The 25,553-nt window shown below is 44.9% G+C and overlaps 1 protein-coding gene across 1 annotated transcript; it reads left to right on the top strand.

Moving 5' to 3' along the window:
- Positions 1 to 1,489: 1,489 nt before the first annotated feature.
- E2F7 (E2F transcription factor 7) lies at positions 1,490 to 22,602 on the top strand. The gene is made up of 12 exons (XM_068402208.1): positions 1,490 to 1,570; positions 4,895 to 5,170; positions 7,176 to 7,344; positions 12,893 to 13,177; positions 13,822 to 13,980; positions 15,025 to 15,162; positions 15,911 to 16,105; positions 16,750 to 16,834; positions 17,460 to 17,979; positions 18,852 to 19,122; positions 20,330 to 20,760; positions 22,426 to 22,602. The coding sequence occupies exons 1-12, from the start codon at positions 1,490 to 1,492 to the stop codon at positions 22,600 to 22,602; spliced, it is 2,787 nt and encodes a 928-aa protein (XP_068258309.1).
- Positions 22,603 to 25,553: the final 2,951 nt, after the last annotated feature.

Below are 25,553 nucleotides of genomic sequence, written 5' to 3'. Positions count from 1 at the left end.
CGCATGAGTGATTTGAGAAGGAAATCCTCCTACAACAAAACAAGACAGGAATAAAGCAGCAGCATGTCTGTCATTAGCATAACAAAAAAAATATCTTAAGTACAAACTCAATTTAAAAAGCAAAATTAATTATACTGCATGGAGGAAATTTCTCCAGAAGGGGTCTCAAGCTTAGAGCAATCACTTTCAAGACTGAAGTAGTTCTGCATAGCAGAAAGCTCTTATTTTGACTATTTTTCTATCATTTTTTCTTAAGATTGTGTCTCCGCAGCCAAAATAGGACAAACTAAAAACTCATCACTGCACAGCTCCACAGGCTGCCTGGATTTGATGTGTTAATTTTGGACAAGGTGCTTTCCCAGTTCTTCCCTTATCTTGGTATGCTGTGAGGTACCAGGGGAGGGAACACCACGGAGCAGACTGACTCAGGGCTCGTGAAAACTTTCTTGTGTCCAGACTGCTTCCCAAAGCGTCTGCCCGCTTTCTCTTCCCTGCAGCAGACCCGTTTCAGTGGATGACCGTGAAGAATCACACCCTGTTCAGGATGCCCAAGGCTGCGCTGCAGGCCGCCTGCACGGGCTCCCCCGAGGGGGGCTGCCGGCAGCGCAGGCCCCGTACCGAGCACCCGCGGAGGAGCAGCAGCACCCCAGCGCCCAGCCCGCCGCCTGCCCACCCCCTCAGCGGGGAGCCGCGGCAGCGACCCGCCGCCAGTGCTGCTGTTCTCCCCCGGCGCGGGATTCAGCCGCCCACCCAACCACCCACCCAAGGCGACGGCGTTTCCTGCGAGCCGGTGGCCGAGCCACAGAGGCCGCACCCGCCTCGCGCTGCCTCAGCCCTTCCTCCCCCCTCAGAGATTTAAGGCGCCGGGAAAGAGGGTCCCTGTCCCCCGCTCCCGCCGCTTTCCCGTCAGGAATTAGCCCCTCAGCGACAGACCCGCCCCCACAGCGGCCCGAGGGGAGCCCCGACCCCCCCGATGGAGACACCCCAACCCCCAGCCCCACCTGCTGCCCGCCCGGCCCCCCTCGCCCTCGGGCGGCCCTTTCCCGCCAACAGCCCGCCTCGCGCTGGCGGCCCGGCGGCGGGAGGGGGGGGGCGGGGGGCGGGCCGCCGGCGACCGCGCGCAGAAAAGGAGCGAAGCGGTCCCGCGCGGGCGGGAGCCCCGTCCCGCGCCCCGCTGTCGCGCGCCGCCTGCCCGCGCGCTGATTGGCCGGCCGCGCGGCCCGGGCTCCCTGGCGGGCCACCCCTGATTGGCCGGATTGTAAAAGCGATGTCTGAGGGCGCCTGGCGGGAGCGGCAGAGCCCCGCGCGCCCGCCCCGCCGGGGCGGCCGCCCGCCTGCCCCCCCTCCCCCTCCCCCTCCCCCCCCCCCCCCCCCCCGTGCCCCCTTCCCGCGAGGGTAGCCCCGAGCTGCCGCGCTCCCCTCGCGTCCCGCCAGGGCCGGTAACGGCTCCTCTTAAGGGCCGGGCTCAAAGCGCCTTCTCGCTTTGCAGATGGAGGTGAGCGTCCTGGCGCTGCGGGACCTGGCGAGCGGCCGGCCGGGGCGGCGGGGCCGTGCCGAGGCGGCCCAGAAGGTGAGCGGGCGAGGGGGGCGGGTGGGAGGTCCGGTCTGTCCCCGGCGCCGCGGGGTCCCCTCACACGTTACTCCGCCTCTCCCGGTGCGGAGCATCACGGCGGCCCGGGCGCAGCGCGAAGCTCCGCGGGGCCGGCCGGGAGCGCGGTGGGTTTGGCCACCGCGCCGGCCGGAGCGGGTTGGGGACGCGGCGCCCCAGCCCTGTGAGTGCCGGGGTACACAGCCGCCGCCCGGGGCGCTTGGAGGTGGGTCGGGCCAGGCGTGTGGCCCCGGATCGTGTCCCTCTCGCTCCCGATGGCAGCGTTTGGGGTGCTGCCCATTGGACCACCGCACCTGGTCTGTCCTGCCATGTTGGTCTGTTGCAGCAGCATCTTACCTGTCGGCACTGGGAGCGTAGGAGTGTCCAATGCTACCGTTAAAGTAAAAAGATAATCTAGTAAAACAGCCACGAGTCCTGCCACTGTTGTCAGTAAGTGAAGTGATTACACTCTGGGATTGTTCCCAGGGAAACAGTTTTTAGCTTTCACTTAATAAGTAAAACTCACTAGGCAATCTCAAGCATCCCAGTGGCTACCACTGGGTAAGGTGGAGGGGGCTTTTGTACAGATTCACCATTCAAAATCTAACCAACACCAGGCCTGATGTGACATGAGAATAGTATAGTCCTGTTATTTAGCAGCAGTTTCACCGTGCTGATGCATGTCAGCTATGCTTGCCTTCTGGCCTGGAAAAGTATGCCTGTATCCATACAGTGCTCTTCCCGGGTCAAGAGGCTAAGCAGTGCCACTCAGCAAGGAACAAGCTCATCATTCCCACTCCTGCCCCAGGAGACAGGATACCTGGCCTTGGGCATGTCTTGCTCAAGAATGTCTCCTGAACTAGACCTGATTCATGACTTGCTGTCCGTGCCTAATCTGAGTTCTCCCAAGATCATGTAGTTCTTGTCAGACTCAGCTCCTATTATCTCAGGTATTTGTTTCAATTCCTGCTTACAGACTAAGTTCATTAAGCCAGTCTTTCCTGTCCTCTTGTATTTGTAAGCCATCTCTGCTTAGATCAAGGTGAATCTCATACATCTACTGACTGCCCTTGCGGTTTTGTGCAATACAGCTAGGAGTTCATACAGCATTGCAGCTACTGAGAAAAAAAAAAAAGCGGGGGGGGAGGAGAGGGGTTAAAAGTGTTTCTTACCTTAACAGGCAATTATGACATTCAAGAAATAAAGGTCTGAAAGGTTGGTAGTAGGCGTGTGCTTCTCACATAGTGCCACTACCTCATATTTGCACAAACATGAAAATTTGAGGTAGTGGAACAGCAGGTTGCTTCAGCTGCCCTCACTGCAGTTCCATTAGCACCAGCCATAGTGAACAGGAACTTCAGGGGAAGGTAGACTTTCCCCATTACAGATTAAGTGTTGATTCACAGCCAAATGTGAAATTGCAAGAATATATTTAGTGACAACACTATGTGAACATATATTCCAAGAAGTAGCATGGCCTCTAAAATGACCCCTGTTTATCACAGAGTAGTAAGTTACAACTGGCTAACTGTTCATTGTAAAAGGAGATATATTTATTACATCCTTTTGGGTAATTAATTCATCGGTGAATGTGTGCAGAAGTGTTCTTCATCAGTGCTCAGAGCACAGTGCTTTCGATGTGCCAATTTGTTTCCAGTTTGAATGCTACAGAACTGTTCCTAGTAAAGGCAGCTTCAGTTGTCACTAGAACTTCTTTCTGCTTTCTAGCTAGACTGTACTTGATGATATTTGGAATCACCTATTTAAGTATATCAGCTTGTGATAATGGAATTGCTCCAAATAAACAGCAAAACGTAACTTGGGAAAGTTCTTACAGCAAACCAACAGTAACTTAACATTTTCTTTCAGGCTATATTCCATTTCAGAATTGGACTTCTTGCAGCACAAAATAAAATACATAATAACAATATCTGGCCTCAAAGTTGTCATGTTAGATTTTTAAAACTCACTTTGAAAAAAATGAAGTTGTAATCCTAGTCTGAGCAAGAAGACTTGCTCAGTTTGAGACCAGCTCCAAAAAAAGCCACAGCTGGACTGAAGAGCAAACAACTTCAAGCCTGATTTACAGTTTAAAAGCAGTTTGCTGTGGTTCCAAAGGCTTCACTCCCAATTCCAGCAAGCTATAAGCTCTGCTAGCTTTCTGATGATAATCTGTCTGCTTCGCTTTCTCTCTCTCTCACTTCACTCAAGGTGACTAAATCTAGCAACCACTGAGCAATATTAGCTAGAGTTTCAAAAATGAGTGTCCTGTTTGTAGGGTATTAAGGAGAATTAAGTGATAGCTGGACTATCTAAAACAGAACATTGATCTCCCTGGGCAAAAAGCAACAGTACAACTTTCTGCATGGCCATTTCTGGAAGTCCTGCTCTGTGTCAGGTTTAGGATACTTGGACCTCAATTTTTGATATCCTGCAAAGAAAGCCAGTATGGTATCCTGTCTACTATATTCCTTTAGTCTTCATGTGCTATTTGCACTAACAGGCTAGAGTGAAATAGTGTCTTTTGTTGCTCAAAAACAGACCTTTCAGATCAAGGATACCATTGATGCTTTCTTCAGTCAGTCCCTTGAAATCGGTTGATCTGTAGTGATAATTCTTGCAGTAAGAGGAAGGGGTAAAATTGGACCAGAAGATAAAGTATGAAAAAAGTTTGATTGCAGCTAGGGACTGGAGGGAGTTGAGCTTCATTCAAAGAATGATAAAAATCAGCTGATGAATTAGACTTTTCCTTCCAGCAGCTCTTAGCTGTAGTCAAAAAATACAGTTATAGCGATTTTCTTCCTTGTTTTGAGCAGCATATAGTGCAGATGCAAAGCTTACTTCACTTGCACATGAAGTTACATCCACTTTAGTTTGACATTTTATAACAGTCTGAGCTGCATCTCTAGCATGGCTTTTCATTGGGGACCTTTCAAGCAGAACACCCTGTTTTCTTGCTAAGTGTAATATGACCAATGCATTATTTCAGTTTCAATCCATTTTGGTGATTTATGTTCATGGGCAATGCTGTCTTGTAATATCAGTCAGTTTAAAAGCCTGATAGGCCACAAGTTGGACTGGTTGACCTCAGGTTCTGTAATTCAGGGCAGTATCTCATATACACTGCCTCCAGTACACTAGCATATAGAATATTTTACCGCTTCCAACAAAGGCAGAAGAACTGTGCTAAATATAGCTATGAGTGCCAAGGCATGAGTCACTACAATTACCTTTGTAAGAACAATTAAATTGATTGTTGGACTGTTTTCTTCCTGTTGTGTCTAAAGAACTTTCTGGTTTTCATAGGAAAACATATTTGATCGATCCAGGATGGCCCCAAAGACTCCCATTAAGAATGAGCCAGTTGATTTATCAAAGCAAAAAGGCTGCACCCCGGAAAGAAATCCAATTACACCTGTTAAGCCTGTTGACAGACCTCAGCCTGATCCCTGGACTCCCACTGCTAACCTGAAGATGCTTGTTAGTGCTGCTAGCCCTGACATGAGGGACAGGGAAAAGAAGAAAGAGCTCTTCAGACCCATAGAAAACAGTGAACAAAGCGACACACCTGATTCGTTACAGGTAAGACCTGTAACGATTACCTTATGTTCAGTTAGGACTCAGACCTTCCTTAAGCTGTGCCTCTTTTTTTTTCCAACTATTGCTTTGCTCCCTATGGAAGACTGCAGAATTGTAAAGCATTCCCCAGGTCAGTTGCCTACCCAGCACTGGCTGAACAGTAGGACTGTCAAAGACTAAAAGTAACTGTCTTAATAGTAACTGACCTGAGACCCCTCAAGAGCCTGAATATTACTTAAAAGGACAGGGAAGGAAGCAGAGCTTAAATGTTTAATTTTCCCCAACTTAAGTATTTCTGTTGCTATTTTCTGAATCTCATTAGAAAGAAAATTTCCAGATTATTTTAAAACAGGCATCATTTTCAAAAGCAATTCGACAATGGTGAGGGCATATTTTTCAATATACTTTTGAAATTTTATACCATGTCCACAACAGCCCTGCAGAGTGGTCAGTTAAACCCTTTTTCTCCCCTTTCCACCCCAGTCCCCAGACTAGTAGTCAGACAGCGTGGTCAAGTGTTAGGAAGATTTTTACTTGCCAAGACTCAGGCAACACTGGGGCTGATCCCTGTCCTCGCTTTAGGAAGTCTGTCCAAGGAGAGGATGATGTCAGGTTGTAATAAGCATCGTTACAGTTTTCTTCCTTCAGACTTTTTTTTTGTTCCAACTGCTACTTTCCTTCTTCTGGATTATTTCTTGTAGAATGTCCTTCCTTGGTAAATTCAGTGAGAGGAAGATAGTTCTGGGGTCCTCCTGCTGAGAAGCATCATTTGATAGATACAGATCACTCTGCAAGTGTAGGTTTTACAGCATCTACAGTGACAGTGGTCTGGAGAATTCTCCAGTTTAGATAGTCATAAAGGAACAAACAGTTCTCTAAAGGTAATTCCGAACATAGCTTCCAGTAAGTAAAAACCAGTTGATGTTAAATGTTTAGTTCAATTACCCACTCTAAGCCTGCTAAGATCATATAGCATTTCTGGGGTGGCTACTATAAAGAGTTCAAATATTTTCTAGTTAATAAAACTTACACTTAATGATTTTCTCCACACAGAACATTAACTTACAGAAGATGTGAAACTGTTACTGTAAGAATATTGCTATTTCCACACCATATAAAACTCAAAAAATTCAATCAGAGCAACAGCCTGCTACAAGGTCACTTAGTCACAAGCAGCAAAGGACAGTTAAGATCTCATAACTAAAGAAACTTGGGTTTCAACAGCTGCCACCACTCTCAGCTTTTCTTTGCCAGAGGGTGAGATACTTTTTTTTTCCCTTTTTTTGACACGGAAGCAAACCCCCAAAGTTACCAGTGCAGAAAAGTCCTCCATCATTCTCATTTTCTGAGGCTTGTCTAATAAACAAGCCTACCTCTTCACACATTCTTGCCATCACAATTTTGTTGCGTTTCTTTTCCCCTGCAGGGACAGAAAGACCATATTCAGGCCATCCTACAGAGTTCACTTAAGCTAACAGCTTCACTGAGTCTGAGGTTCAGAGACTGGGTGGTGCCTTTTATAGTCTCTTAGCATTGTGCCCCCTCCCCAACCCCCAATTTCTTAAAGTTATAGAGGCACTGTAAATAGCAGTAAAATATCTTGAAAGAGGTTTTTCAGGAATGCTTTGATGGCGTGTACTGGTTTATTAGATCCAGAAGTGTTGAAGGGCATATTCCTCCTCTCAAAAAGAAATATTCCTTCCAAGTAGGACCTTACCATCTGCTAGTCTTGGGTGTTTGGTCTCACTGTTTTGTTTCCTTATGCATAACTGTTATTTTATGATCTCACAGAGAAGAGTTTTTCTGTAGATGTCTTGTTTGATAAATTAGAAAGAGCTTGCAAGCAAAAGTGTGCCACCCAAGTGCTCTGTGTTTGCAAGGAGACCATGTTTTTTTCCTTATTAGAAAGTCCGAGTTTAAATATTACTAACATCTGGAATACGCCTCACTTGGCTATGCCTTGCTTCTAAAGCTCTATACTAAAGAGTTAACATTTATTTTTTAACAGTATGATGTGGTAGATGACTGCACGGTTGATGAATTTGAAAAGCGGAGGCCCAGCAGAAAACAGAAAAGCTTGGGACTCTTGTGCCAAAAGTTTCTAGCTCGCTATCCAAGTTATCCATTGTCAACAGAAAAAACTACTATTTCTTTGGATGAAGTGGCTTCAATTCTTGGTATGTATATCTGCAAAAATGGGGTAACTGATCACCTGGAGTAACACGACAGGAGGGCCTTCAAAAGATCATCCTTCTTACAGAATATATTCAAGGTCTGCCTTTCCCTGGGTCTGGATGCTCTTCTAATCATACTAATCAAGAGTTGGAAATGCCTAATATTCCTAAGTTTCTTTACCGCTTGATAATGCTACCATTTTGAAATCTGCTTTCTGACAGTGCATTTTACTGGACAGATCTCTCCTCCAGCTGTTTCCCAACTCTGTTGCTTTCTTAAATTTTCAATTTGCTGAACACTGAAGGAGTTACGAGTTACAAACCCTCTGAAGGAGGACTTATGAACAACAGATTTTGTCAAAATGGAATGTCTGGGGAAACAATTACAAACTAGTAGATGTAGGAAATCGGTTGGGTTTACTGCCTGACTTCAGTAATGCGGCTGACATTATATCTTCCAAGATCTCATGTTTCACAAAGGCTATCTTAGCTTTAAATATTGTCTTGTGAGAGGAGGTTACCAGGAGACCTGCAAGACTAGAATGAGAAAATGTGTTGTATTGAGGTGGCAAGAAGGTATCAAGTAGCCTGTTTGCAGGGTCTGCTGTTACGTTTGGTCTTAGTTAAAAGTTGATGAAATATCTGAAAGAAGTAATAAAACTTGGGAGAGAAGACTCAGCCAGGTCACACCAATAACAAAAAGATCTGAGTCCTTGGAGAGTTTGTCTCTTAGCTAGGAAGGGCTTTACAAAATTGGACTTAAACTAAATAAATATTGTATCTACATTTAGAACTCAGGTATTTAACAGAAAAGAGGTAGCAAAAATTAAATGTGTCTGTTTTGGGAAGAAAGGGAACAACAGAGTGATGTCCTATGTGACTCTAGTAAGAAAGTCCTTGAAATACTCATTTATTTGCCTTGGTAGTGGAACATGGATATAGGAGAGAATTCGAATGAAGTAAATAGTTAAATAAATTACTTTTTAAATTAATTGTTCTTTTAGATTTTGCAGTTACTCCTTTCTACGTTTGCATGAGCTACTCATGCTCCAACCTTGTACAGCTTAACATGAGTAGTGCTTCATTTTGTGTTGGGAATGGTGTTACTTTGCTTTCCTAAATACTAAAAACTTTGTTTTAAAACTTACTGCTGGGGATTTTACCTCCCAGAACGGGGTGTGTTTGCTCTTTTCCCTTTGATTTTCACTTCCTTGCTTGCCTGTATCCGCTTGATTCAGGGACCACAAAATTATTCACTGCTGATGTTGCTGCTCTCTGTGTAACGAATGATGGTTGTAATACAACTTTTGCTATAAGTATATTGCTTTGTTCACTGAACACCTATGGAAAGACCACAAAGGGGGCTATGCTGCTGGTGCCTGACAAACACCAGGATATGTGTAGCACTCTTGTTTTTCCGGAGTATGTTTCGCTCCAGGATCTCCACACACTTGGAAATAGTCATGAATTGTTTATCCTAATATCCATTTGAGACTGGTAAGTATTATCCATATTCTCCAGATGGGTAAACAGATGCATCAAGGCCTTGCCTTCCACAGGGAAGTCTTTCAAAACATTTCCCCTTGGCTAGCACTTGTTCTGCTCAGCTGATGTTAACTGTTCTGGTGCAGATGATGCCACTAGCATATAGTGCACTGTGTTGTATATAACAGCCATGCTTCAAACAGTGCTGGACATGGGTACTTGGGACAGTGAGCAGAGCCACCGACTTGTTCTTACTCAGTCACCAACCTTGCTCACGTCAGTCAGACTGAACCCAAGTTGGACGTATTTCATACATTTCCCATTGGTGCAGACCCAGCCAGTACCGAGGACTCATTTCTGCTGCATTTGGGAACAGCGGGTCTCATTCTCCAGTGCTTTGCACCTTGTGAAGCCTTTGCTTAGTAAGTAATTGTGCCCTTGGAAATGCAAGTGGAGGACCACTTGCTATGGTGGCTATATGTGGCTAAGAGACTGGTGCCATAGGTGGGATTTTGGGTTCGTTGACCACGGGGCGGCTTTCATGGCACCGGGCCTGCTTATGCCGGATGGGGAACAGCTGAGTCAGAAGGGGAAAAGGGTTATGGCCCAGAAGTTGGCAGGGCTGGTTAAGAGGTCTTTAAACTAGGTTCGATGGGGGAGGGGGATAAGAACAGGGCAGCCACAAATGAACCTAGGGGCGACAAGCCTGCGTCAGGGGCAAGGCCGCTAGCCCAGCTGAAGTGCGTTTACACCAATGCATGCAGTATGGGCAACTAACAGGAAGAGCTAGAAGCCACTGTACAGCAGGAAGGTGGTTGCCATCACAGAAACGTGGTGGGATGACTCTCATGACTGGAGTGCTGCTATGAATGGCTATAAGCTCTTTAAGAGGGACAGGCGAAGCAGGAGAGGTGGTGGGGTAGCGCTGTATGTTAGGGAGTGCTTAGACTGTGTGGAAATTGAGGAAGATGGTGAGGATGACAAGGTTGAATGTTTATGGGTGAAGATCAGGGGGAAGGTTGGCAGGGCGGACATTACGGTGGGAGTCTGTTATAGACCACCCAACCAGGATGAGCAGGCGGACGAGGCGTTTTACAAGCGGCTGTCAGAAGCCGCCCGGTTGCCGGCCCTTGTACTCGTGGGCGACTTCAACTTGCCGGATGTCTGCTGGAAATACAACATGGCAGAGAGGAAGCAATCTAGGAGATTCCTCGAATGTGTGGAGGACAACTTCCTCATGCAAGTGGTAAATGAGCCCACTAGAGCAGGGGCCCTGCTTGACCTGTTGTTTGTGAACAGAGAAGGACTAGTGGGAGATGTGAGGGTCGGTGGCCGTCTTGGGAATAGCGACCATGAAATGTTAGAGTTTTCAATAGTGGGGGAAGTAAGGAGGGGCAAGAGCAGAACTTCTGCCTTAGATTTCCGGCGGGCAGACTTTAGCCTGTTTAAGAGGCTGGTGGACCGAGTCCCTTGGCAATCGGTCCTGGAGGGCAAAGGAGTCCAGGAAGGCTGGACGTGCTTCAAAAGGGAATTGCTAAATATTCAGGAGCAGGCTGTCCCAGTGTGTAGGAAGACAATCCGTCGGGGAAAAAGACCGGCCTGGTTAAACAGGGAACTTAGGCTAGAACTTAAGGAAAAAAAGAGAGCCTATTTGCTCTGGAAGAAGGGTCGGGTAACTTGGGAGGTCTATAGGGACGTGGCCAGGTCATGTAGGGAGAAGATTAGAAGGGCCAAGGCTCAGTTAGAGCTTGATTTGGCTGCTACAGTCAAAGATAACAAAAAAAACTTTTACAAATACATCAACAGCAAAAGGAGGGTCAAGGAGAGCCTCCACCACTTGCTGAATGAGGAGGGTAGTGTAGTGTCAGGGGATGAGGAAAAGGCAGAGGTGCTCAATGCCTTCTTTGCCTCAGTCTTCATGTCAAGAACGGTTGTCCTCAGGAGACTCGGCCCCCAGAGCCTGAAATTAGGGACAGGGGGCTGTGTGAACCCCCCGTAATCCAGGAGGAGACGGTTAGTGACCTGCTGTGCCAGCTGGACACCCACAAGGCTATGGGCCCGGATGGGATTCACCCCAGAGTAATGAAGGAACTGGCAAATGAACTTGCCAAACCACTCTCGATTATCTACCGGCAGTCCTGGTTAACTGGAGAAGTTCCAGCTGACTGGAAATTAGCAAATGTAACGCCCATCTACAAGAAGGGCTGGAAGGATGATCCAGGGAACTATAGGCCTGTCAGCCTGACCTCGGTGCCAGGCAAGGTGATGGAACAGATCATCCTGAGTGCCATTACACGGCACATGCAGGACAATCGGGGCCAGCCAACATGGATTCATGAAAGGCAGGTCCTGCTCGACCAACCTGGTCTCCTTCTATGACCAAGTGACCTGCTTAGTAGATGAGGGCAGGGCTGTGGATGTAGTCTATCTAGACTTCAGTAAGGCATTCGACACTGTCTCCCACAGCATCCTCCTAGACAAACTGGCTGCCCGGGGCTTGGATGGGTGGACTCTTCAATGGGTTAAAAACTGGCTGGATGGCCGAGCCCAGAGAGTGGTGGTGAATGGGGCAAAGTCCAACTGGCGGCCGGTCACTAGCGGTGTTCCCCAGGGCTCAGTTCTGGGGCTGGTGCTGTTCAATATCTTTATAGATGATCTAGACGTAGGGATTGAGTGCACCCTCAGTAAATTTGCAGATGACACCAAGCTGGGTGGGAGTGTCGATCTGCTGGAGGGTAGGAAGGCCCTACAGAGGGATCTGGACAGGTTAGATAGATGGGCCGAGACCAACAGCATGAGGTTCAACAAGAACAAGTGCCGGGTCTTACACTTCAGCCACAACAACCCCATGCAGCGCTACAGGCTGGGGGAAGAGTGGTTAGAAAGCGGCCCGGCGGAAAGAGTCCTGGGGGTGCTGATCGACAGCCGGCTAAACATGAGCCAGCAGTGTGCCCAGGTGGCCAAGAAGGCCAATGGCATCCTGGCCTCTATTAGGAATAGTGTAGCCAGCCGGTCTAGGGAAGTGATTGTCCCTCTGTACTCGGCACTGGTGAGGCCGCACCTTGGGTACTGTGTTCAGTTCTGGGCCCCGCACTTCAAGAAAGGTGTTGAGGTGTTAGAGTGAGTCCAGAGGAGGGCGACCAAGCTGGTGAAGGGTCTGGAGGGTCTGACCTACGAGGAACGGCTGAGGGAGCTGGGGTTGTTTAGCCTGGAGAAGAGGAGGCTCTGAGGTGACCTTATCGCAGTCTACAACTACCTGAAGGGAGGTTGTAGTGAAGTGGGAGTCAGCCTCTTCTCCCGGGCAACTAGCGATAGGACAAGAGGACACAGCTTCAAGCTTCACCAGGGGAGGTTCAGGTTGGACATTAGGAAGAATTTCTTTTCAGAAAGGGTTATTAGACATTGTAATGGGCTGCGCAGGGAGGTGGTGGAGTCACCGTCTCTGGATGTGTTTAAGAAAAGACTGGACATGGCACTTAGTGCCATGGTCTAGTTGACAGGGTGGTGTCAGGGCAACGGTTGGACTCGATGATCCCTGAGGTCTCTTCCAACCTGGTTGATTCTGTTATTCTGTGATTCTGTGACCACACTCCCACTGGTTCCTGTAGGAGTGAGCTTTTATATCTACCCAGGCTCAGACCCTTTTCTGCCCTCTGTTACACACAGGTTTGTGTACAGGTCTGAGCTCTGAAGCTTTCTGACAAGAAGGGCCAAAGTGCTCTGAAAACCTCAGGGCACTCTGGATAGGTCTGAGTGAGTGGGGCTGGGCAGACTGCAATCAGTTCTTCTAAACACAGTGTAGATGCTTTAAGCTGAAGCCATGGCTGGGTCAGCAGTTAACAAAATAAATAGACAACATCATACCATGGGGCTGGCTGTATATAAGTCAGTTCTTAATTGTGCAAATTTGGATGGATCTAAAGTAATGTGTCCAGGTGAACAGTGACATATGTATTGCGAACACTCAGTATTAGAGAGCAGCCTGTTCTCTCTTCTGCTTCTGCTGAAGAGCACATTAAAAGTAGATGAGCATCTATGTCTTTTATTTCCTTCCCTCTTAAAACAGGAGTTGAGCGGAGACGAATTTATGATATAGTGAATGTCCTGGAGTCATTGCACTTGGTTAGCCGTGTGGCCAAGAACCAGTACTGTTGGCATGGCTGGCACAACCTAAGTCAGACTCTGAAAACACTTCAGGAAGCAGGAGAGCTGCAGTATGGAGAGCTAATGACCTTCTTCCAGCAGAAGGAGCAGGATTTGGAGTACAAATTTGGAGAACGGAAAAAGGAAACTATTCCAGATTCTCAAGACAGACCATTACTGGACTTTTCAGAACCAGATTGCGCCTCTGGTAAGATAACTACTGTGTGTGATGTGATTACACAGACACAAGTCTCTTTCTCCAGTTTATTATATGACTTTTTCCTTGCTTTGCTTTTAAATGAAATAATAAAAAATTATTCTTTGCAAAAAGGTGCTGAATTCATTGTGGAGGTGACAGAATTCTTCCTTCTGTCCTGTCCCTAGCATGGGTCTGAGGGTGGATTTTCCCTCTGTCCTCCAGACTGGCAGGAACTTCTGCCAGACACTACAGTTCTTTCCCCACCTGTATCTGACAGTAAATGCACTTCCCTGACAGAAGGTGCCATCTTCCATTTGCCCACTGTTTGCATGCTGCCCATATAATACATAGTGTTTAACTTACAAAGTCCATTGGAGTCACAAAATTACAGTGGCACAAAACTGTGTAACGTAACATAGAATCAGCTTTGGAATGTGACTTTCTGGAAGCTCTTTCTGCAAGCTTTCATTTTTATTGCCTTTTGAAGAGAGACTTCTGTCTTCATTACTCAGTTATTTGCTGCCTTTCAAAAGATTTCTGCTTCCCAACAAGGAAATACTTTACCCCTTTTGTGTGTGAGAAACCTACTTGCTAGTTTTCTGACTGTGATGGATGACATATGCTAAGAGGCTTGGGTATTATTTGTAACACAGCATCTTCAAACAGCAGAAAGGACAAGTCGTTGCGGATTATGAGCCAAAAGTTTGTCATGCTGTTCCTTGTCTCCAAGACCAAGATAGTCACACTGGACATCGCAGCAAAGATACTGATAGAAGAAACCCAGGATACAGTGGACCACAGCAAATTTAAAAGTAAGCTGGCTGTTGAGAGATGAATTGATCAATCAGTGAGTAACGAAAACAGGGGCATGTTTGGACTGACACCAGTAGGTAATGGCAAGAACAGGTCAGGAATCTTCTGCTGAAATATGGTTTGAGGGTTTTTTAACTGCAAATGCCAGTTTGTGAAAACAGAGCTTGGGGTGGGGAAGAGTCAATTTGACAATTATCACCCAAGTTTTATCTTCACAATGAAGAAAAATTTTTTTTTGTTTGAATTTTTTTTCATACTTTAACCCTGTTCCTTGTAGTGTTCTGAATGACATTTCAGAACTTACTGAAATTAAAAATGTTGTTTAATTTAATGGAATTCATTTTCTTCTCTGCAGAAATGTTACTTCTCCTTTTTACCCCAGAAATCTTTCACAGCTGGATGGCACAGTTTGCTTTCTAGTTAGTGGGGATTAGTACTTATATCCCTTGGACAACATGGAAAAACTCAGTATTAGTAAATAATCCTTCTAAAATTTATTTTAAGTCTTTAAAGTACTTTTAAAATAAAGTACTTGCATTTCAGTCTTAAAATTCTACCTCAGTGGGACAACCTGGGAGTATCATATTCAGCTGAAATGCGTTATTTATTGGAGTCACTGAGATTTTTCTGAGTGTGTTAGATTTTTAAGATGATAAATATGTATCCTCTTGTGATCAGCTGTGCACTCATGTGCCTCTTGCATCCAAGTGCTTGTCTTTACTCCACATGGAGGTAGCTGCCTCTTCTGGGCAATCTGATGATGTAATCACTCCCTAACACATTTCTGTCAGAATGAGGTAGGTGGGCTTAAACCTGAGCAGCTAAGGTGGATGAGCAGCTAAGATATGAAGAAGCAGTGACAAGCAGGTGGGAGCTGGCATGGCTGACTTCACAGGCGGTGGCTTAAGTCCATCCCAATTTGATTTTACCCACCAGGTCTATGAAAGCTGTGGTGATACTCTGGAATGAAATTACCATGTAAATATGTACTGTATGCATTGTAAACATGTCTGTCTTTGACTATTTCTGCCCTTTCCTTTTAGCAAAGGTACGAAGACTGTATGATATCGCCAACGTTCTCACCAGCCTCAGCTTGATCAAGAAAGTTCATGTCACGGAGGAACGAGGACGCAAACCAGCGTTCAAGTGGATTGGTCCTGTGGAATCCCCTGGAAAGATCGGTAACTTCAGTATCTCCTTTCACATCTCCTTTCTTTTTGTTTTGACAATCCCTTCCCAAGTGGTAATAAGTTGTTTTCCGTGTGTAAAGAATGGCTTGGCATTCATAGTCCACCCTGTGATTATTAACTGCTGGCCAGCCCAACATTTGCCCGTGTTAGACTTTAAGCTCAAGGGCTGGAGCTGTGGAGGGATGTTGAAGGATATTGTATCTTGCTGGTATTTTTACACTGACAAATCTCAGTAATTCTGTCATAACTAGACAGTGAATTGTTGCCTTTGTAAGGGGACTTACCAAGGTAGAGCAGGCCTGTTTCTTGCACGTGTCCCCTCAAACAAAAGGTTTGTCTGCAAAGAAGGAGGCGGTGGGCCAGAGCATCTCTGTAAGCTGCTGATTCTTGGCTGGAAGCCAGAGCAAAGGACAGCTCTTTGCTAATGTATTTGGGTCAGGCCAGTGCCAGGACCAAGTGAAAGTGAAGGATAGTGTTAATGCCGTCTTAGTACCATTTGTCCTCCTGGGTATGCACACTAGAGTGTAGCTGCTGCTGCAGCTGCCGTGGAATGGAAAAGAGGGAAGTCCTTATCTTGTCTGTCAGTGCTACTGAGCTTAGGTCTGCTTCAGTGTTGTGGGATTTGGGATGGTACAGAAGTTACCTCTTCTCTTATGGCCAAGTTCAGTAACATGGCAGAAGCCTAAATTATGAACTGTGTTTGCTGAAGGACTGTTGTTACAAAATTATGTTCCTACAGATGAGCCGAGAGGGCATAGCCCAACATCAGATCCTCTGCCAGGGATGCAGACAGGAGCCTGTGCCCCGTATCAGATCTGCGCTACTGGAAAACAAAGGTTTACACGTCACGCTTCATTTAATGGCACACAGCCTTGTGAAGGGGACAGAAGGAAGGTCAGTTCTGAGCCCAACAGCCCACGTCAAGAGAGGCAAGGTAACTCCTAAGGAAGCACGTTCTTTTGTATCCTGCTGATTCTGCCCAAATGTGGGCCCATCATTTTCAGGCACTTGAGCGGGTGGATCAACTTAATTAAATATATGAATTATCCTTGGGAGATGCCTATATTTCTACTGTCCATGTGATGAGACTTCTGTTTTGGACCCTCCAGTCAAGTGCTTAAAGTTAGATGAGATAAATCTGGGCCACACAGCCTTGAATCTGCAGTTTGTTTTCTGGTAAACATTTCTGTTCTCCACTAACTGCAACTATACTACAGTTTCTTCTATTAAAATTTGGTACAGATAAAGAAAGATTCTTTAGCCACAAAAGCTTGCCTTACTTTGTGGTTCCTAATATAGTAGAATTTACTGTAACAATCTAATGGATAGCTGTTAAAACAGATTAAGCAATTACAGGGCTTTTTACCGTTCCCTCTTATAGGAAATCGTGATGTCAAGCACCTCCCCGGTGGGACTGAGAGTTCTGAGTGTTTTGCAGGTTCTGGCTCTAGGTGATTAGTGAGTGTTATAACAATGTGCCAGGATAGAAAAATTATATCAATTATTTTATATTGCCAGTATCAAAATACGCTTGGTAAACCTACCTGTTATTAATTGACTGCTCCTTTGTTCTTTCAGCCTCTATTGTGAATTCAGATGCATATTGCTCCAAAATGATAAATCTAGCAGCTGTCTGCAGGCAGAAAATAGAGGAAGATACTAGGTAGGTTGGTCTTAACTTTTGTCCAGTTTCAGCTTCATGCTTGTCACATTTAGTTCAAGGCTAGATTCCACTGATGGGAGTGAGATAGAAAATTGCCAGAGAGTCTCGTTATCACTATTTTAATGGTGATAGGTCTCAGCGTGGCTTTGTTGTTTTTGGTTTTTTTTTTTCACGGCCAGTTTATACCCACCTGTACTTGTACCACTGTTGTCCTTTAGCTTCAGCAGTTTTTCATCACATGTGTGCTTATATAGGTCATCCCTGCCTCCTTTGAACTGTCGTCTAGGTAGGCTGAGCAAATCGTGATTCCATGGAAGAGCCTCTCTGTCGTATCAGTGGGTCTTCTCTACACCTATCTTAATTTGAATTAATTTGTGAATGATTGACTCAGTCAAGTGCAACCGAAAGCATTATTGTTCTCCCAAAAAACTGATGTCTGCTTCTGTGTAATTAGAAATAATAAGAAGTGACCCTCCTTGTAAACTGTGTAAAAGTAGTGATTGGGGGGGGCGGGGAATTTTTCCACATTTATATCCAACAATGTACCTACTTGCTTTTAAGGAAAAAATAGGAATTTATTTTTGGACTAAATGTTTTTCCCCTTTTCATTACTTTTTTTTTTCAGGAATAAAGCTTGTGCCACAGAAGCGGTACTATATTCAGCAAGGAACCCAAGTATAACCTCACCTCTCTCCCTTCTTCCAGTTCCTGGAGACTCTGATTTTTGTGTTAACCCTTTGCCTCAGGTAGTTTTCCCTGTGGTTCAGGCAGATGTGCCAAGCCTCTCGCTGCCAAATGGTATCAGCAGCCAAGCTCTACATCCTCCCACATCAGCAGCCTCCAAAACAGAAAATGGAAAACCTACTCTGCTCCCCAACCAACCCTTCCTGTGCTTCCCCTCTTCATCCCTTTTTATGTTGTGCGGCGGTCTTCAGGAAAATAACTTGAGGGAAACCCTGCCCACCACAGGAGATGCGGGAAACAGGAGGGCAGAAGCTCAGGCCACTGTACCTGCAGCTGCCTGCCAGAAACGCAGCTCCCCCAAGTGCGCATCGCCCTCTGCACCTGTAGATGATGAAGAGCCAGCTGCTAAAAAGCAGACCATGGAACAGAGTGATGTGCCCCTCTCACTTGTAGTACCCAAGGTAAAGAAGTGAATTTCATTATCACTTAGGCTTCTGGTTAGCAAGGAAAGACTTTTGCCCAAGACAGTGTTTCAGAAGTGAAAATTCACTACACCACTCTTATTACAGATACAAATGCTGCCTCCCACATGTTAATAGAACTGTAAGGGTGCTGTGCCAGGAAGTATAGGCATTAACTGGGAGATGTTTTCACATTACCAGGGGAAAATGGACTGTGATTGCTTTGCATAGTGAAGTGATGGTCATCTGTTCTTTGTAATCAGTGTCCTGATCATTGTCTTCAACAAAACAGCCTGCCAGAGGGGAAGAAATCAATGTGACTATTACTCCTGTTAGTTTGGGTTTTCCCAGGCAGCAGCAGCAGCATTGCTTACTCTGCTGAGCTACAGCAAATGTGATTTGTACTTTCCTCCTACTCTCCAGCCTGAGTCCCTCTCTCTCATACCCAGTGTTGCCCGCAGCAGACTGGTGAGAGAGGAGATGGCGATGAAGGTGAAGTGCATCTGTCTCATAGTTTTCTTAACTACTGAAAATGGGGGTCAGGCTCAAGGTCTTATCAGTGTTTGAATATAAGCAGTTTGAAACAGGTGTTTTTCCTTATCAATAAAGAGAAATTAATCCCCAAGCTCAGGTATTTCTTATCTAGTGTCTCCAAGTACTGAAAGTGAACTACAGCACAGGGCTTAGGCATCACTAATACTGCTCTTCAAACTCTCAAACAAAATTTTTAACTTGGTGACTTGCTAATGAGTTTTGTGCTGCCCCTTTGCACGGGTGCATATTTTATTCTGTAGTTGAGGAAAGTGCCTGAGAGACATGATACTGTGTTATTTCAGTTCGGACTCATCATTTCCTCTTTTGTTTTTGCTTAGAAGCCTTTTGAGTCACCCAAGGCAGAATCTAACCCAGGAAGTGGCTGTACATCTGCTGAACATCTAAAAGCCTTTCACCTTGACCTTGCAAGTCCTGCTGCTCCAGAGGCTGCAGACAAGGAGTCTACTAAGCCTTTAGATTCTCAGGAGCAAGAAAAATGGTCTCAGAATAAAGACCCTGATGAACCCTCTCCAGGAAAAGAGCACATCTCTAAAGAAAATGCCAATCATCCTTTTCTACCACAGTATCTTTATGTTCAGCCTACTGCTGGTAAGGACAGCCATGAGATCTAGACGCACGCGAACTTCTGCATCTGTTCACTGAGCTGTTCAAATAGGGAGACCTGTAGATAGGTGAATAAGTCTGTATTTGGCACAAAAACTGTCAGCGGTTCTCTGTAGTAGTTTTAATAGCTCTGAATTCTCTTGACTCCAGATGAACTGTTGCTTCTGTGAAAATACAGGCATTTTTCTGAGTTACCCAGACATTAATAGAGATGAATAATGTGGGGTTTGCATGCTTGAATTATGTGCAGCAAAGAAGACACCTATCCAGCGTTCAAAGCTCGGAGGAGCTGGAAGTCTAGATATGGCAGTAAGGCACCCAGATGGGTGAATTTAGTCATCTACAAACTTTATACTGTCTTGTCATGTGCATCATGAGGATAACCCCACAAAAACTGAGGCACTGGGAGTGTAGCCAGGCCTGCTCGTAGGACACAATAGGGATGGGGAGGAAGTAGCTGAAAATACTACAAAAGGATTTTGTGTCCACTATTTTCCATGCCTGTGTTTGTGTGGAATGGAAGAGTGTTTCATGGGAACAGGGTACGTGTGGCAGATTCCCATGACTATTGCTTTAGTATTTGATTCACTTGTGGCACAGAGTGGGGTCTATGGGATTTCACTTATAAGACAGAGACGCTCAGTTTGAAAATGTTGATCTTGTTGTTTTGCAAGGTCAGACAAACTGGGAGTTGGAGCAGCTTCTCTTTCAAAACAGTATTTCAGCCATTCTCAGGAAAATTAGCGCCCTTGGGGTATATCTTTGTGGGTGTTTTCCTTTTTTGTTTTTCTTATTAAAAGCAATGGGTATGTCTTCATATAGCAGAGGATATGATTCCTGCTAGTGAAAAAAGTTTGTTTAGCCAAGATGTTGCTTGTAACTGAAGATAGAAGCAGAAAACAGCAAGGTGTGTGGTTGGTACTTAATACGAACAAAGCAAATGGATGCAGATATAGCAAACAGGCAGTAGGGGGGGAGATGGAGGAAGGTAAGGAAAGGGAGCTTGACAGAAGAGTCACAGGTTTATGACAGTTTTCTTCCTTATTTTTTCTTTTTTGTCAAAATTTTCTTCCTGGGCAACCTATCTCTTTCTTTTTTGTCATCCCTCTTTCCTGTTCTAGATGAAGTTATAATAGCTTAATTCCAATTTGTCAACTGTATTAATGCCTTGCTTTTTCTCTCTTTGGTCTAGGATTAAGCAGTTTTAATTTCCTGTTCTCTGCAAACCAAGCCCCTGGTGCTATCAACCTGGCTGCAAGCCAGTTACCTTCTCTGAGCGTCCCCTATGTCGTGGTGCCGTCAGCAGCCTTGGCTTCCTTCCCTGTCGTCTGTTCTCCCACAATCACCAGTCCTCTTTCCCCAGTTCCCGATGGCTCCTTCTCAGCTGCTGCTGCCACCTCCATGAATTTCAGTATGTCTGGCCTGGCATCACCAACGCCTGTTTTCATAGGCACCACGGCAGCAGTTACCCCCAAGGTCTCATGCGCACCTTCGGCGGAGCCCCAGCAACCAGCTCACCCCGCTCTGCACCTGAGTCCCGTGCTTGCGAGGTCTTGCGGTGCTGTTAAACTGGACTCCCCCATGTGTATGGGACATCCGGTGACCCTTCTGAAGCTGCAGCAGGTAAGAGCGAAAGGTGGTTGACTGATGATGAAACAGCCGTGCCAGGTCACTGGGACTGAAGGCAGCTTGTGCTGCAGGCTGGTGCCCGTATGTCAGAGTGGTAGGTTGGCACGCTGTTGGGCACTGGTGTCTTCCACTTAGTTTGTGTGTCCGTCTGTAGTGGTGGCAACTCTTGGGACAGTGTCATGAAGATGGAGCCAGGCTCTTCGCAGTGACATCCATTGACAGGACAAGGGGCAACAGGTGCAAGCTGGAACACAGGAGGTTCCACATAAATATGAGGAAAAACTTCTTTACAGTGAGGGTAACTGAACACTGGAACAGGCTGCCCAGAGAGGTTGTGGAGTCTCCTTCTCTGGAGACATTCAAAACCCCCCTGGATGCGTTTCTGTGTGACATGATCTAGGTAATCCTGCTCCGGCAGGGGGATTGGACTAGATGATCTTTTGAGGTCCCTTCCAATCCCTAACATTCTGTGATTCTGTGACAGTGTTAAAGACGTAGCCCAGCATAGCACGTCTAGCCCTGAATGGTGAACTGGTGAGTTTTAAAAATCTTCCAGGAATTTTAAAGTCATAAAAATCTTGATGTTTAAAAGTCTTACAGGAATAGAGAAGAAAATAAGTTACAGGATTTTTCCCCCAGAAATCCGAGTCAGTATTTTTTCCCCATTTGGCACGATCATTGTGTGTTACGCAGTGGCTACAGAAACATATTAAGTGGACAGGAGGATTGTTTGTCATAATTCAGGAGTCAGCTGGCTGCAGCACTGCTCAGGTAGTAGTGTACTGGGTTGCCTCCTCACACTTGTTCTGATCTCTCTTCACTAATGGAAACATAATAGCAGCATCAGAACTGGGGAAAACAACAATTCTTGTGGGTTTTGTTGATCTTTTTTTATAAAGATATTTTTTAGAATCTACCATAGAAACAGACTTTTAGAGTAAAAAAATAAGAAATTCAGAAGTGAAGTGTACTCATTTATCTGAAGTACAATGAGTGGCATGAAACAGCATGTCACACTGGTACCTGGGTCTTTACAACTATTAGCAGTGACATTTTGGCATTACTTTAGCTTACACTCTTAAATCTGTGATTTGTTTTCCTATTGTCTAATGCAGTGACAAATAGATTGAACTTTTGGAAGCTTTATGAATTTCACTTTATGTTTATCTTTTTCGAGCTTTAGAAAAAGGCTGTAATAGAGACTGGTTGGCAGCCAATCTGATTACAGATACTAGCATTAGAGGTTACAGTAGAGTCGCACAAACCAGAAGTGGCCAGGGTTTAGGAGACTAATTTTAGATCTGTTTTGATGCTAACAAATAATGAAAGCAAGGAAAACGTCAAGGAAGGGAAAGAGCCATTTCAGCTAAAGGACAAGATTGGCATAAGGATGAATGAGTATGAACTAGTCATGAATACATTTAAGTTGGAAATGAGATAGATCTTCCAGCAATGATGTACTGGCAGACAGTTCCAGAACAAAAAGCAGGGGCAAAGCCTGTAGCTTTTCATGTGGAACTTCTGAAAGGATGTGTGACATGGTTCCCTATAGTAGCAGGGTACAGGGCTTAATGTCTACAAGCTGTCTTCTGTTTGCGTGCTTGCATGTAGGCTTTGAGAAAACCCTACTGAATCACTTTGGCTTTGTTTCACAAACAGCCTTCATCAGCTCCTCTCACTCCCAAGAACATTCGTCCTGCACGTCATGAGGCATTTTTCAAAACTCCTGGAAGTCTTGGAGACCCTGTTGCATGGAAGAAAAATGAAGGCAACCAGACCAGAAATGCCAGCTCTGTGCAGAGGAGACTGGAAATCTCTAGTACCAGCCCTGACTAACTCCACTCATTGCAAAGGGTGGGCAGATGGTCCTAGGACCCTGTATCTATTGCAAGAGAACAAGCTCTTATCTGGCAAGAAGAGCGCATTAAAATGTCATCCCTTTTGGCATGCTTCCCCGCTATATTCACCCACCAGTTCTCTTAACCACCTTCTTCACAAATCATCCTTGGTACTGAAAACCTTTTACTGAATTGTTCCTTCAGTACTGATTTGAATTCAGATGCTGTGCTTCCCACGGCCTCGAGGGCATAAAATTGTATTTGGGGTTTTAATTTGGAAAACTCTATTGCTGTGAGGAGATACGAACAGATTTCCTTGGAGTCCCCAGGGGCTCTTTATTCATGATTTTAAGTGAGATGTCTAGCACTTACTTGGGCAAGCATTTTGCATGTACTCTACTTACCCTGAGTAAATCTGTGGTGAAATTGATAAACTCCTGCAGTTGCGAGAGCAACTGCTTCCTTGGTTCCAATCTGTCAAATCCTGCCTCCACAGTGCAGCCTCTTGCTATTTATTTTGTACATTAGAGTGGGATTTAGTGCAAAAAAAGTTTTTTTGCAACTTCGGAGTAACAGATTTTCTCAGGGTAGGATTACTTGAATGTCAGTTAGTTGTTGTACAATTTGCCCAGCACTTGTGGTTAGAAAAGCCTAATAATAACTTAACACAATATGATTGAATGTATACATGTGAAAAATATTAAGACCAAAATAACTGTGAATGTTAACATTTTTATAATTGTGTTAATGAACTGTATTAGTCCTTGGGTTTTTTTTTTCTTTTACTCTGAGCAAAATGTACAATTTAGATGTACAGAATGCAAAACCTGATTCCTTAAATAAGTTTGACAAGTAACTTGAGAGGTGATGAGCCCCTGAGAGGGCTGCATTAAGATTTCATCTCCTGTTTAAATATATAGTCTAGACTTTATGACCAAGGAACACTGGTAAGTCATTAACCACGTGATTAGATTCAGTCTAACCTGAGCCTACTTAAGTGCCTATTTAGTGGTTTACTTAAGTCTACTTACAGGGTATGTACTTAAGTGCCTAACCCTTATGGGAATTTTGTAACTAGTTAATAGTGCATTTGAGTGTACTTGGAAGACAAGGGAGATCTTATCTTTTGGCACGTATCTATCTAAACCATAAAAAGAAGCTGAAAAGAGCAGGAGCCATAAATTTTAGAAGTGGGAAGAAAATTATCTGTATTCCTTAGGAGAAGAGGAAAAAAGTGTGACAGTTAACATTCAAAGTCCTCAAATAATGGATGGTGCTATTAATAATATAGGACATAATTTTAAGAGTGAATGCTCTTATGCTTGGGTATGTTTTCACTGGTGTAGCAATCTGCAATTAAATTTGTGCAGTTTCCTGTTTAAAAGACAGAAAGTATTGCTGTTGACGTCACGTTACTCTGGATTTTTAGCAAACATAGGGGCCAGCATTATCAGCTCTTCTCTCATTGGTACTGATACTGGTACTGGTTTTCCACAGGTAGGTACACTGTCAGATGTGCTACTTTGTTGGTCAAGGGAGGCTAGGACTTTGGGGGTTAGGGACTTGATGAGGTTTTTTATTTTTATAATGAAATGTATTATGAAAATGGAATTTAAGACAGAATTTTAGTGAAGCTGGGAGTTTGAGTAATGTGGCCTTATCTTAGAATAGACCAATAACAGCCTTATAAGGAGGGCTGGTTAGCCCTTGTTGACAGAAAATTTCTATAATAGAATTGTCATAGGAAATTCAGGGGTGGTAAAGAGAAATCTTCAGACTGCTAAATTTTAAGAGGTTTTGGTTTTCTTTTTAATTACACTACAGTTGTGGAAGTTTACAGTTTTTGCTTCTGAATTATTTCTTCTTATACGCCCACTTAAATTAATTTCACTTTGAAAAGCAATGTGTTAATTGGCACGGTGCCACCCCTGCACTTCTGCTAGCGTGCATTTGTTGCCTTTGGGGCTGGAAACAGGCTGCTAGGGTACAGGGTGACAGGGTGGATGTTGATTCTCCACACCTTGTCTTTTTTCTTCCCCTCTAGTACGATGCAGCCTTTTAGTGAAATGGCAGCTGGGAGCAGAGAGGAGGATTAGAGCTAATATTGGCTCTTCGGTCCAGTTGAAGCATCATTGCAAAAATTGCCTTGCTTTGTCAGTAATGTTATTCTGTGCCATAACTAACCTAACTATACTTGAAAATGCAGGGACTGAAAATGGATCTTCAGTTTTCCAATTTCTGCTTCCAGTTTTGAGTTTCCGTAAAAACAGCAGGTCTGGAAATGAGGATCAACACCCTCATGATCAAAGCTGTTTGATGGGTCTCGGTTGTGAAAGCAGATTTGGGCCTGTTTTTGTCAATGCAGAATTCTCACTGAGATAGGAGGGGCGGGACTGAAGGAGTGGAACCACTGAAGCAGTTGAGCAGCGAAGGGATCAACACTACTTGTAGTACCTGAGGTGCCTAACTAGACCAGTAAGGGAGAAAGGTTGGTTGTCAAGAGGGAATGAGTTTACCTTTCCTATCTTTGTCTTCACTGAAAGCTAAGAAGTAAAATAAACTAGGAACAACTCATCAGCAAAGTAGCTTTGGAGAAGCAGAATTTGTATTTGCACTGAGGTGAAGTGCGTACCCAGGATGTTCTGCAGGGTTTGTGAAACCTTTCTGTCCCAAGGCAGTTGCTGAGGAGGGTGAGCGTATAACTTACTTATACTTGAATCTACCTGCCACGTTTACATTTCTGATTGTCTTCTGTAAATTGGTGCTATTTCTGTATTTAAAAGGCTGTATTTTTAATGTAAAGCTGCTTCCAGTTTGTATCTTTGCACTGCTAGTTTAATGTAGACATTAATTTTATTGCTGTTTATAACTGTTCTTCAGTGATTAGTTGTCCTGCTTTTTCTGCTCTCTAGCCGTCTTTTTAGCTGTCTGTGTATCGCTTTACTCCAA

The sequence above is a fragment of the Nyctibius grandis genome, chromosome 5 (assembly GCF_013368605.1).
Source record: "Nyctibius grandis isolate bNycGra1 chromosome 5, bNycGra1.pri, whole genome shotgun sequence".
NCBI lineage: Eukaryota > Metazoa > Chordata > Aves > Nyctibiiformes > Nyctibiidae > Nyctibius > Nyctibius grandis.
Note: the sequence above shows the minus strand (reverse complement) of the source record. Positions and strands in the feature narration are given on the sequence as shown.

Bases quoted from the DNA above. Each gene is read 5' to 3' on its own strand.
- E2F7 (XM_068402208.1), top strand. From the start codon at position 1,490: ATGGAGGTGAGCGTCCTGGCGCTGCGGGACCTGGCGAGCGGCCGGCCG. The intron at 13,981-15,024 runs GTAAGCTGGCTG...CTTTCCTTTTAG, and splicing joins GGACCACAGCAAATTTAAAA to CAAAGGTACGAAGACTGTAT. The intron at 16,835-17,459 runs GTAGGTTGGTCT...TTTTTTTTTCAG, and splicing joins AAAATAGAGGAAGATACTAG to GAATAAAGCTTGTGCCACAG.